At 42.8% G+C, this 13,025-nt stretch overlaps 1 protein-coding gene across 1 annotated transcript in view; it reads right to left on the bottom strand.

Annotated features, from left to right (window-relative positions):
• SIPA1L2 (signal induced proliferation associated 1 like 2) overlaps positions 1 to 13,025 on the bottom strand; it is a 922,756-nt gene that overhangs the window by 146,978 nt on the left and 762,753 nt on the right. Inside the window, exon 15 of the mRNA XM_030198133.1 lies at positions 11,728 to 11,947. Coding sequence (XP_030053993.1) covers positions 11,728 to 11,947 — 220 coding nt within the window. The remainder of the gene's footprint in view (positions 1 to 11,727; positions 11,948 to 13,025) is intronic.

Below are 13,025 nucleotides of genomic sequence, written 5' to 3'. Positions count from 1 at the left end.
TTTCCAACTGCAATCCGTCGCGGAAACGGGTAAAGTTGATGGGGCGTGTCGGAGGCGTGGTGAAGGCGGAACTGGGGCGTGGTTATCGGCCGAGAAGAGATGGGCGTCTTTAGCTGATAATTGAAAAAAAGGCGTTTTTACCGCGATTTTGGGTCACATTTTTTCACGAGCAGGTCCCAAAAAAGTGCCCCAAATGACCAGATGACCGCTGGAGGGAATCGGGGATGACCTCCCCGGACTCCCCCAGTGGTCACTAACCCCCTCCCACCAAAAAAAACCTTTTTTTCTAGCCTCTATGCCAGCCTCAAATGCCATACCCACCTCCATGATAGCAGAATGTGTTCTATCCTGTGACAGCCTTTCCCTGGTTCTGATGTGGCTCTCGGGTGAGTGTGACACCCTTTCTGTTATGCGCACTGCAGAGTCACATCAGCAATGCATTGTGGTGGGTGTAGGGTATTGGGCTCTGTGATTCCACTAGCTTGTGGCAAATGCTCACGATGTTGGTAGTTGGTAGGCTCTACTCCCCCTGCTTTTCCCCCTGCTTACTGGGTCAGAGTGTGCCCTGTTTTGTTTCCGGTAGTCCATGAGGTAGTGGCCATTTGTGTAAGCCAGTTTTAGATCCCTTTCACGTGTTAGCCACGTTACAGAACTTAGTTCTTACCTTGAATGTGGCTGAAAGAGGGCATTGTACAGAATTTTGCCAGCTCTGACCTACTGCTAATCTCAGTACCAGGGAGACTCGTTGCCAGTGGGGCACAACCTCTGATCTGCAGTTAACTGTGAGTAAGCGTGCTTATTCCAATAAAGGACGTTTTCGGAGAGATTAGTCTTCAGGTGTCAACTGGTGTGCCAATGTTATATAGCAGCAACAAGTCCTAGAGGCCTGTGTGTATGCAGGTCCCTGAAGCACTTTTAGTGGGTACCGCAGTGCACTTCAGCCAGGTGGACCCAGGCCCATCTCCCCTACCTGTAACACTTGTGCTGGTAAATGGGAGGCCTCCAAAACCCACTGTACCCACATGTAGGTGCCCCCTTCACCCCTAAGAGTGTTGTACATTTGTGGGTAGTGGGTTTTGGGGGAGGGGGTTGGGTGCTCAGCACCCGTGGTAAGGGAGCTATGCATGTGGGAGTGTTGTCTGAAGTACACCGCACTGACCTCTAGGGTGCCCAGTTGGTGTCCTGGCATGTCAGGGGGGCGAGTGTACTACGAATCGTGGCACCTCCCACAACCAAATGGCTCGGATTAGGACGTTTTTGAGCTGGGCGTTTTTAGTTTCCATTATCGCTAAAAAAACAAACACCCAGCTGAAAACGTCCATTTTTCGAAACTACGGTCTGTCCCGCCTCTTCACGTACCCATTTTCGGACATAGACGCCCATGGAGATAGGCGTTCGTGTTCGATTATGCCCGTCCAGGTGTCGTTAAATAAAAATAAAAATCAGACAAAAGATTGCAAATTAATACTGTCAAGTAATGAGCATGATGATGTAAATAGGAACAACAAACATTCTGAAATGTCTATATGCGAATGCCAGAAGCCTAAGAAATAAAATGGACGAGTTAGAATATATTGCACTAAATGAAAAATTAGATATAATAGGCATCTCTGAGACATGGTGGAAGGAGGATAACCAGTGGGACACTGTCATACCGGGGTATATCGTAGTCATAGGGTGGATCAAATTGGTGGAGGGGTAGCATTGTATATTAAGGAGAGCCTTGAATCAAATAGACTGAAAATTATGTAGGAATCAAAACACTTCTTGGAATCACTATGGATTAAAATTCCATGTGTAAAGGGGAAAAGGATAGTGATAGGAGTGTACTACCGTCCGCCTGGCCAGGATGAACAGACAGATGCAGAAATGTTAAAGGAAATTAGGGACGCAAACAAACTGGGCAATACAATAATATTGACTGGGTAAATGTAACATCGGGGCACGCTAGGGAAGTAAAATTTCTTGATGAAATCAAGGACTGCTTTATGGAGCAGCTGGTACAGGAGCCGAGAGAAGGAAAAATTCTAGACCTAGTCCTTATGGAGTGCATTTTCTGGTGCGGGAGGTGATGGTGCTAGGGCTGCTTGATAACAGTGATCATAATATGACTGGATTTGATATTAGCTTTGAAGTAAGTATACATAGGAAATCAAATACGTCAGCGTTTAACTTTAAAAAAGGAGACTATGATAAAATGAGAAGAATGGTGAAAAAAAAACCTTAAAGGAGAGGCTGCAAGGGTAAAAAAATTACATCAGGTGTGGATGGTGCAAAAACACCATCCTGGAAACCCAGGTCAAATATATTCCACGTAATAAGAAAGGAGGAGGGAAGACCAAACGACAGCCGGCATGGTTAAAAACTGAGGTGAAGGAAGCTATTAGACCTAAAAGAAAATCCTTCAGGAAATGGATGAAGGAACCGACTGAAAATAATAAGAAACAGCATAAGGAATGTCAAATCAAATGCAAAGTGCTGATAAGGAAGGCTAAGAGGGACTTCGAAAAAAAGATTGCGTTGGAGGCCAAAACACATAGTAAAAATTTTTTTTTAGGAATATTAAAAGCAGGAAGCCGGCAAAAGAATTGGTTGGACCGCTAGATGACCGAGGAGTAAAAGGGGCGATCAGGGAAGACAAAGTCGTAGCAGAGAGATTAAATGAATTCTTTGCTTCGGTCTTCACCAAGGAAGATTTGGGTGGGATACCAGTGCCAGAAATGGTATTCAAAGCTGACGAGTCGGAGAAACTTAATGAATTCTCTGTAAACCTGGAGGATGTAATGGGGCTGTTCTACAAACTGAAGAGTAGCAAATCTCCTGGACCGAATGGTACTCATCCCAGAGTATTGTTAGAACTGAAAAATGAACCTGCGGAGCTATTGTTAGTAATATGTAATTTATCCTTAAAATTGAGCATGGTACCGGAAGATTGGATGGTGGCCAATGCAACGCCAATTTTTAAAAATGGTTCCAGAGGACATCCATGAAATTATAGACCGGTGAGTCTGATGTCGGTGCCGGGCAAAATGGTAGAGACTATTATAAAGAACAAAATTACAGAGCATATTCAAAAGCATGGATTAATGAGCACTCTACTACATTTCTTGGAAGGGGTGAACAAGCATGTGGATAAAGGTGAGCCGGTTGATATTGTGTATCTGGATTTTCAGAAGGCGTTTGACAAAGTGCCTCATGAAAGACTCCAAAGGAAATTGGAGAGTCACGGGATAAGAGGTAGTGTTCTATTGTGGATTAAAAACTGGTTAAAAGATAGAAAACAGAGAGTAGGGTTAAATGGTCAGTAGTCTCAATGGAAAAGGGTAGTTAGTGGGATTCCCCAGGGGTCTGTGCTGGGACTGCTGCTTTTTAACATATTTATAAATGACCTAGAGATGGGAGTAACCAGTGAGGTAATTAAATTTGCTGATGACACAAAGTTATTCAAAGTCGTTAAATCACAGGAGGATTGTGAAAAATTACAAGAGGACCTTACGAGACTGGGAGACTGGGCATCTAAATGGCAGATGACGTTTAATGTGAGCAGTGCAAAGTGATGCATGTGGGAAAGAGGAACCCGAATTATAGCTACGTCATGCAAGGTTCCACGTTAGGAGTCACAGACCAAGAAAGGGATCTAGGTGTCGTTGTTGATGATACGTTGAAACCTTCTGCTCAGTGTGATGCTGCGGCTAAGAAAGCAAATAGAATGTTAGGTATTATTAGGAAAGGAATGGAAAACAAAAATAAGGATGTTATAATGCCTTTGTATCGCTCCATGGTGCAACCGCACCTCGAATATTTTGTTCAATTCTGGTTGCCGCATCTCAAAGAAGATATAGCGGAATTAGAAAAGGTGCAGAGAAGGGCGATGAAAATGATAAAGGGGATGGGATGACTTCACTATGAGGAAAGGCTAAAGCAGCTAGGGCTCTTCATCTTGGAGAGAAGGCGGCTGAGAGGAGATATGATAGTGGTCTATAAAATAATGAGTGGAGTTGAATGTGTAGATGTGAAGCGTCTGTTTACGCTTTCCAAAAATACCAGGACTAGGGGGCATGCGATGAAGCTACAATGTAGTAAATTTAAAATGAATCGGGGAAATATTTTCTTCACTCAACGTGTAATTGAACTCTGGAATTTGTTGCCAGAGAATGTGGTAAAGGTGGTTAGCTTAGCGGAGTTTAAAAAAGGTTTGGACGGCTTCCTAAAGAAAATGTCCATAGATCATTATTAAATGAACTTGGGGAAAATCCACTATTTCTGGATAAGCAGTATAAAATGTTTTGTACATTTTTGGGATCTTGCCAGGAATTTGTGACCTGGCCACTATTGGAAACAGGATGCTGGGCTTGATGGATCTTTGGTCTTTCCCAGTATAGCAATACTTATGTAGACTAAAAATGGAATTGTGAGACTGAAAGATGATGCGAACTGCTATGTGGATAATGATGAAGAAAAAGCAAATGTGCTAAACAAATACTTCTGTTTTCACTGAAGAAATTCCTGGAGAAGGACCACAATTGACTAGCAAAAGTACATATGAGAACGGAGTGGATGTAGCACCGTTCATGGAAGAGAGTGTTTATGAATAACCTGAAAATCTAAAGGTGGACAAAGCTATGGGTCTGAACGGGATCCATCCCAGGATATTGAGGGAGCTCAGACAGGTTCTGGCAGGTCCTCTTAAAGATTTGTTTAATAAATCCTTAGAGCCGGGGGAGGTTCCGTGGGATTTGAGAACTGCAGATGTGGTCCCTCTTCACAAAAGTGGTGATAGTGAAGAAGATGGAAACTACAGGCCGGTAAGACTCACTTCAGTTATTGGAAAAGTAATGGAAGCGATGCTGAAGGAAAGGATTTCCTGGAATCCAATAAATTGCAAGATCTGAGACAACATGGTTTTACCAAAGGTAAATCGTGCCAAACAAATCTCATTGAATTCTTTGACTGGGGCCAAGAGAATTGAATCAAGGACGTGCGATAGATGTAATCTACTTAGATTTCAGCAAAGCCTTTGACACGGTTCCTCACAGGAGGCTCTTGAATAAACTTGACAGGTTGAAGATAGGACCCAACGTGGTGAACTGGATTAGGAACTGGTTGACGGACAGACGCCAGAGGGTGGTGGCTAATGGAATTCACTAGGATGAGGGAAAGGTGAGTAGTGGAGTGCCTCAGGGATCAGTGCTGGGGCCAATTCTGTTCAATATATTTGTGAGTGACATTGCCGAAGGGTTAGAAGGTAAAGTTTGCCTTTTTGCGGATGATACCAAGAGTTGTAACAAAGTGGACACTCCGGAGGGAGTGGAAAACATGATAAAGGATCTGCAGAAGATAGAAGAATGGCAATTAAAATTCAATGCAAAGTGATACACTTAGGGAGTAGAAATCCACGGGAGACATATGTGTTAGGCGGTGAGATTCTGATATGTACAGGCAGGGAGAGGGAACTTGGGATGATAGTATCTGAGGATCTGAAGGCGATGAAACTGTGACAAGGCAGTGGCTGTAGCCAGAAGGATGCTAGGCTGTATAGAGAGAGGTGTAACCAGCAGAAGAAAGGACTGTTGATGCCCCTGTGCAAGTCATTGGTGAGGCCCCACTTGGAGTATTGTGTTAAGTTTTGGAGGCCGTATGTTGCTAAGGATGTAAAAAGAATTGAGGCCGTGCAAAGAAAAGCTACAAAAATGGTATGGGATTTGCGTTACAAGACATATAAGGAACATGTATACCCTGGAAGAAATACAGGGGTGATATGATACAGATGTTCAAATATTTGAAAGGTATTAATCCGCAAATAAATCTTTTCCAGATACGTGAAGGCGGTAGAACTAGAGGACATGAAATGAGGTCGAAGGGGGGCAGACTCAAGAAAAATGTCAGGAAGTATTTTTTCACGGAGAGAGTGGTGGCTACTTGGAATGCCCTCCTGTGGGAGGTGGTGGAGATGAAAACTGTAACAGAATTCAAAAATGCGTAGGATAAACATTAAAGGAATCCTGTAAAGAAGGAATGGATCCTCAAAAGCTTAGCGGAGATTAGGTGTCAGCGCCGGTGGTTGGGAGGCGGGGCAAGTGCTGGGCAGACTGCTACGGTCTATGCCCCGAAAATGGCAAGGGTAAATCAAGGTCAGGTATACATATAAAGTAGCACATACAAGTTTATCTTGTTGGGCAGACTGGATGGACCATACAGGTCTTTATCTGCCGTCATCTACTATGTTACTATGGTATATTTTGTGATTTATTTAGTGTTTTTTTCCTAGAAAGTAATGAAATGTAATTAAAACTCTGTAAGAGCACTCCTTCCTTGTTATCCTAATTAGAATAACTGACTATAAATGATGAATTGTGATAGGGGTGGGTGGGAGTTGGGGATGATGGGTGGGACCGAAGTCTAAACTAGGTCCTGCTGTGCCTTCTATGTTGTAGGCTGTGGCAGAAAGTTCAAGCTAACTCAGTAGTTAATGCTGTTAATTGCTGTTATATAAAGTTGAAGTTTTAAAACTTGGGGTAAAAAGGTTGGTTATACACAGTTTGTATCCAGTCAATAAATCTAGGGCCAACTCCTACTTTCCCCAATACCTGAATCATAAAGGGTCAATAACACCCGGTCAAAAGACTTTTCAGCATCTACTGCAAATGCCAGAATGCCAGAAGGTGTATGTGCTCTTCTTGCGGCTTCCATATAATTAAAAACCCTTCTAATGGTATTCCCCACTTGCCTCCCCGCTATAAATCCTACCTAATCCAGATGGATCAAGGTAGGCATCACCTTAGCTATATGGTCTGCTAAAACCCTCTCGCCAAAATTTTAGTATCAATGCCCAAAAGTGAACTAGGGCAATGTCCACCACACTGGGTATTGTCCTTTCTAGGTTTAGGGAGTATTGTTATCCTAGCCAACCGCATGTAATACCGGAGTCACTCCCCATCCTCCCCAGAATTAAATAATCTAACCAAAGGTGGAACTACTAAGTGACAAAACATTTTATAGAAGAGACCCGTGAACCCATCTAATCCTGGTGATTTAGCTTGGTACACCTCTTCTTCTGTAATGCTCCTATCTAGTACACTCGACAGCTCCATATTTAGAGATGGAAGTGAGATGGTACTGAGAAACTGCTTAATGTTTGATGCTGTTTATAGAACTGAGGGACCCCTTTTACCAAGCTGTGAGAAAGGGCTCTGTGCTAGTGGTGGGGGCCATTTTCCCCACGCACCAGGGCCCTTTTTATCAAAGTGGGTTAAAGAAAAACCCCAGACAAACATGGCTATGCGGTAAGAGAACTCTTACCGCATGGCCATTCAATGGAGAACTCTTACTGCCACCCATTGAGGAGGTAATATAGGCTCCTGCAGTAACCGGGCAGCGCACGGCAATGCTCAGTTACTGCCAGGTTACCGCCATGCAAGCCATTTCCGGGGGTTTTCTTTTCCCCCAGAAATGGCATGCGCTTGGGGCGGAATTACCGTTGGTGGCCACGTTGTGCCGGTGGTAGTCCCGATTTAGCATTCGGTAAGCCTGTGCTTTGCTTACAGACACTTTGTAAAAGACCCCCTGAATGAATTGCTGTTGAATATCCTCTTCCCTAGCATACATCTCTCCTAAAGCCCCCTTGATACCTAAAATATTATTACACATTTGTTGAATTCTTAATCTCTGAGCTAATAGTTTACTGGCCCTATTAACCGATTCAAAATACTTTTGCCTCACTCTGTCTAACATACATTGGAGCTCTACATCCTGGAGTTCCCCTAACTCTGCCCTGACTTGTTTCAGTTTGCATCCTATAACTACTTCCCCTTCATGTATCTGATGTTACCTCTCTAATTGTTTTAACTCCAATTGAAACTTGTTCTCCTCTACTCTCACTTTCTTTTTTGCCGCCGCTACTCCAAGAAATTCCTCCCTAAGTACTGCAGAGAGGAGAACCTATTTGGGTCATTGTTTCTTAGGTACTCTTTGATTACCTCATCTATCTGCCCCAACTTGTTTGAGCTTTAAGCAAGCTGTCATTACGATGCCCAATTTATCTGGGCCCACACTGGGGCTTGGTTGGACCATGTAACTGAATCAATCTCTACCTTGTCAATTTTCCCATTCTACCCCTTGCTCATGCATAGCAAGTCAATGCAAGAGTAGGTCCATGAACTGAGGATTAAAGTGTATATCCCTCCCCCCCCCCCCCCTAGAGTTCCTGTATCTCCATAGATTAAGTGTATCTAAGAATACTTGCAAGTTCTTCCTATCCTTTTTTAATGCCCCCCTACTACCCCCTAAATTAGGGTCCACTGTTAAGTTAAAATCACCCCCCCCCCCACACTATTAATGCCCCTTTTTGAACTTCCAGAGGTTTCAATAGCACTTCTTTGAAAAATTCTACTTGATGAACACTAGGAGCATATAGACTTACCAAAGTCACTGTGACCCCATTAACTATACCCACCCAAATCAACCATCCACCCCCTAAATCTCTATATTCACTAAAATGTTCCAACTTCATCACTGGCTATCAGTATGCCCCCCCCCCCCACCATAGTTATTGGGTATCTTATGTTCAAGCAAATGTTCATGCCCTTGTCAAAAATGAGTGTCCTGGATAAGTCATACCCCACCATATAGTCTAAGTAACTCTTTCCATATGAGCTGTCTTTTGCATGGGGTATTGAAACCATGCACACTAATAGTCACTACTTTCAGCCCCATGAGATATACAAAACCCCTCCCTTCTCATCCCACCCATACATCAGCCACAAATTGTACCCATTGAACAAAAGAGATCCCCAAATTCCCAAACCCATCAATCTTATCCTGTTATTGTTGCCCGCTCTCCCCTCACAACCATTCATTCTTATTCTTATACTCCCCCCCCCACTGATTCTAAATCCCACCCACACCCATGTGCTCCCCTTCTCCAATATCAAGTCTTCTTATGTCATACAGCCAAACCCAGCACCCTTACTACCTGCTTGCTATTATATTCCCCCTTCCCGTACCTCAAAGGAATTTTCCTATTTTCTCATCCATCCCCAAATTCATAATCACTCATTCCATAAAAGTGTACCCCATTTCCTTGTCACATTTACTATCACACACTCTTAATTTCCATAAGCAAATAACTGGACCACAATCCATTTCTGCATGTCTTTGAAGTCCCCTGCCACACTTCCCTCCTCCAGTCCAGGTCCTCTTTGCTCAGCTTTTGAAGTTTTGCTGGTTGTAGAGCCTCCACATTTCGCTAAACTACTCTTTGAATAAAAGCTGCCACAGATTGGCCGCTGTTGCTAGTCTCCTATGCGCGCCTGCTATGGTTACCAATAGCCCAAATTGGAATAGCCAGTGGTATTTTATACTTTTTTCACACAGAACACTCAATGCATCTTTAAACTCTTTCTGCCACTGCAGTGTGATGGGGGATGGATAAATCATTAAATATCTCAATTTTACAATTGTTCCATAAGATCTCTCCATAGCTTTTTGCATAAAACTCTCTTTCTCCTGATAATTGTGTAAACACAACAATATCTCTAGGTAGATCACTTCTTTTTGAGCACACAGGGCACTGGGCCCAATCTTGATTTTGGAATGTTCCATGCCATTTCTGTTCTCACCAGTAGTTACAATTTCCTCATTTAGTCTCTGCACCACCTGCACTGTGTTCTTGAAAGCTTCATTGTCAGGAATACCTCTAATTTGAATGTTATTCCTTCGATCTTTTCTCAATGTCCTCCACTTTAGTGAGTAAATTGTGTGTGATCTGTTGCAACTCTATTTGTTCCTTTTGAACCTGGGCCACCATGTCCTCTTGCTCGCCCACATGATGCTCTACCTCCTCTATGCCTCCACCGAGCTCTGCCAGATTTGCATGAATATCTTTTACTCCCTTTTATTTTTCCTCGGCTGCCCACTCTAGCAAGTCCCCTTTGGTAAGGGCCTCTCCCTCAGCTGGTCTGTGTGTCTATAAGTCAGATGTGCTGTTTCCCAAGTCTCAACTCGCTGCCACGGAGCCGTCACATGCACCTCTCACTGCCGGGCAATCAACTCTCAATCAAGCCTTTTCTTCCCGATCATATCCACTATACCTGCTTCTCTCTCTGACATGCTCAACTTCTTCATCTTTTACTCTGGGGATCAATACTACTATTTCTCAGGGAAATTGCTCACTCCAGCACCGAAGTTTCAGCCCCTCACTGCTATACTGGTTGCTGATGTCACCAGAAGACCCCTGCTAATTTTGATTCAACCATTTTCTGATCACCCCATTGGAGCTTGACTAGCCCCTTCAACAGAGAGAGTACAAACATAAGGTACTTAAGATTGGATCTTTGCAATGGCAGCTCCAGTTTATTGAATTCATGTTCACATGAGATTTACACGATTTTAGGCAGGTTGCATAGAGGTAAGGACCTTTTTGTTTACACATACTTATGGAGGGTAATTCTATAAGGGGGAACCTGGATTTAGGTGCCAGGAAAGTGCCTATTAGAAGCCTTTTCTAAGAAGAATTATTAGCCAGCTATGGCTATGACTTAGAAAAGCCAATGCTTTTTGGGATCTGCTGGGTACCTGTGACCTGGACTGGTCACTGTCAGAGAGAGGACAATGGACTCAATGGACCTTGGTTTGACACAGCATGGCTTATTATATCTTCTTATCTTATGACATGTAAGAAAAAATACAGTATTCTTTCCTCCAGCAGGGCAGTATATGACATGAACCAGTGCTTGAGGTTTCTGGAGAACTCTCTGCCTTACTGGAAAGAATCAAGCACTATTGAATTTCTAGAAAAAGCATGGGAAATGTTCCACAATTTGCTATTGTCTCAGGAGATGAAACAGGATATTAAATGACAGAGATATGAAATTAAGTTATTGTTATTTCAATTTCTGTGTTCTGTAGTTTTAAGCAGAACTCTCCAGTGCCCTTCTTCATCTCTGGCTATGACAAACTTGTCTACTAAACTAAAAGTAAATAAGTCAGACATCCCCCTACTCCACCTATGCAGTTGTCAGCTGTTTTTTTTTTGTACACTAACCTTTTCATTTTGTTGGCATAATATCACCTTTCTAAATGTCACTGGCTATGTTGGCCAGATACCAGGTAGCAAATCAAATCCATTACTTAATATTTGAAATAGTTTGTATTTCTGTACCTCAGTATGTTCAAGAACGTCCTGCAACTATCTCCCTCTCACCCCTTTTCTTAAATACCCAAACCATAAAAAAACACATGGGGCAAATATTTAGCCAGCAGAGGTCAGCGTTTTTTTAGCCGCCGCCAGCATTATGCCTGGGTAATCAATACTTGTCTACGACAGTGCACCGGCACTGAACATCCAGGTTTGTGCGGCTGGCTATCTCTTATCCGGTCAAGTGCAATATTCAGCATGTAATCACCTAAATGATTCCAAATAGATATAGAACTGAGTTTTATGTGGTCCGATTTGCAGTTAACCTAGGCGGTTAAGTGCTGAATATTGGCACTTAATCACATAAGTACCAACTCCACCCCCTGACCAACCACAAAATAGCTGGCCATGGCTAACTAAACGGTTAAGTGCTGCTGAATATTAGCGAATAACCCTGAACAAGCTATTTAGCCCCTCCTGGCTGGTTAAAACGCTTAGAATATTGACTCTGCAAAAAATAGGAACAATGCAAGAATTGCTTCTAGACAGTACATAAAATGTAACCATTTTAGCAACACATTAGAATCGCTTACTTCTTAGATTTCCTGTCCCGGGAGCTGTGTGCATTTGAGGAGGCAGTGTGCTATGGTATGGTGGGGTACTGCTGAACAAAATATCATGTCGCAAGGCTTGGTCAAGGATTGAGCTTCGTGAGCTGGCGTACGAAGATCCTCTCCGATTACTACATATACTATCATCGGAAAGAGTGCGGTAAAGTGATCTTCCTGAAGACAGATTCCCATAAACTGAGAACTAAATATAAAAACAGACAAAAATTAATAATTAAGAAATGATTATAACACTGCAGGATACAGATGATGATAAACATATTTTTCCAATAAATAAATAAACCTGACTCTCTAATGTTCTCTTCTTCCTGTACCACCAGAGTTTAGAGAAGGAATATTGATTCAATAGAGTCCCCAATTGCTGATGAATGGCAAAAGCTCATCCACAAGCTGACAACCCACCCTCAGACACTCCCTCTTGCACCAGGAGGAAGGTCGCTGTATTTGTTCACCATATCTAAAAAAAAGATATAGCGAAATTAGAAAAGGTTCAAAGAAGAACAACCAAAATGATAAAAGGGATAGAACTCCTCTCATATGAGGAAAGGCTAAAGAGGTTAAGGAGGACTCTTCAGCTTGGAAAAGAGATAGCTGAGGGGAGATATGATTGAGGTCTACAAAATCCTGAGTGGTGTAGAATGAATAGAAGGTGATCAATTTTTTACTCTTCCAGAAAGTACAAAGACTAGGGGACACTCAATGAAGTTATATAGAAATGCTTTTAAAGCAAATAGGAGGAAATATCTTTTCACTCAATGAATAGTTAAGCTCTGGAACTCTTTGCCAGAGGATTCAGTAACAGCGGTTTGTGTATTTTTATTTATTTTTTGTTACATTTGTACCCCGCGCTTTCCCACTCATGGCAGGCTCAATGCGGCTTACATGGTCTAAGGTCTGGCAATTAAAATTCAATGCCAAGAAATGCAAAGTGATGCACTTAGGGAATAGAAATCCATGGGAGACGTATGTGTTAGGTGGCGAGAGTCTGATAGGTACGGACGGGGAGAGGGATCTTGGGGTGATAGTATCTGAGAATTTGAAGGTGACGAAACAGTGTGACAAGGTGGTGGCTGTATCTAGAAGGTTGTTGGGCTGTATAGAGAGAGGTGTGACCAGCAGAAGAAAGGGAGTGTTGATGCCCCTGTATAAGTCGTTGGTGAAGCCCCATCTGGAGTATTGTGTTCAGTTTTGGAGGCCGTATCTTGCTAAGGATGTAAAAAGAATCGAAGCGGTGCAAAGAAAAGCTACGAGAATGGTATGGG

Source organism: Microcaecilia unicolor, chromosome 3, assembly GCF_901765095.1.
Source record: "Microcaecilia unicolor chromosome 3, aMicUni1.1, whole genome shotgun sequence".
In the NCBI taxonomy this organism is placed as follows: Eukaryota; Metazoa; Chordata; class Amphibia; order Gymnophiona; family Siphonopidae; genus Microcaecilia; species Microcaecilia unicolor.
Note: the sequence above shows the minus strand (reverse complement) of the source record. Positions and strands in the feature narration are given on the sequence as shown.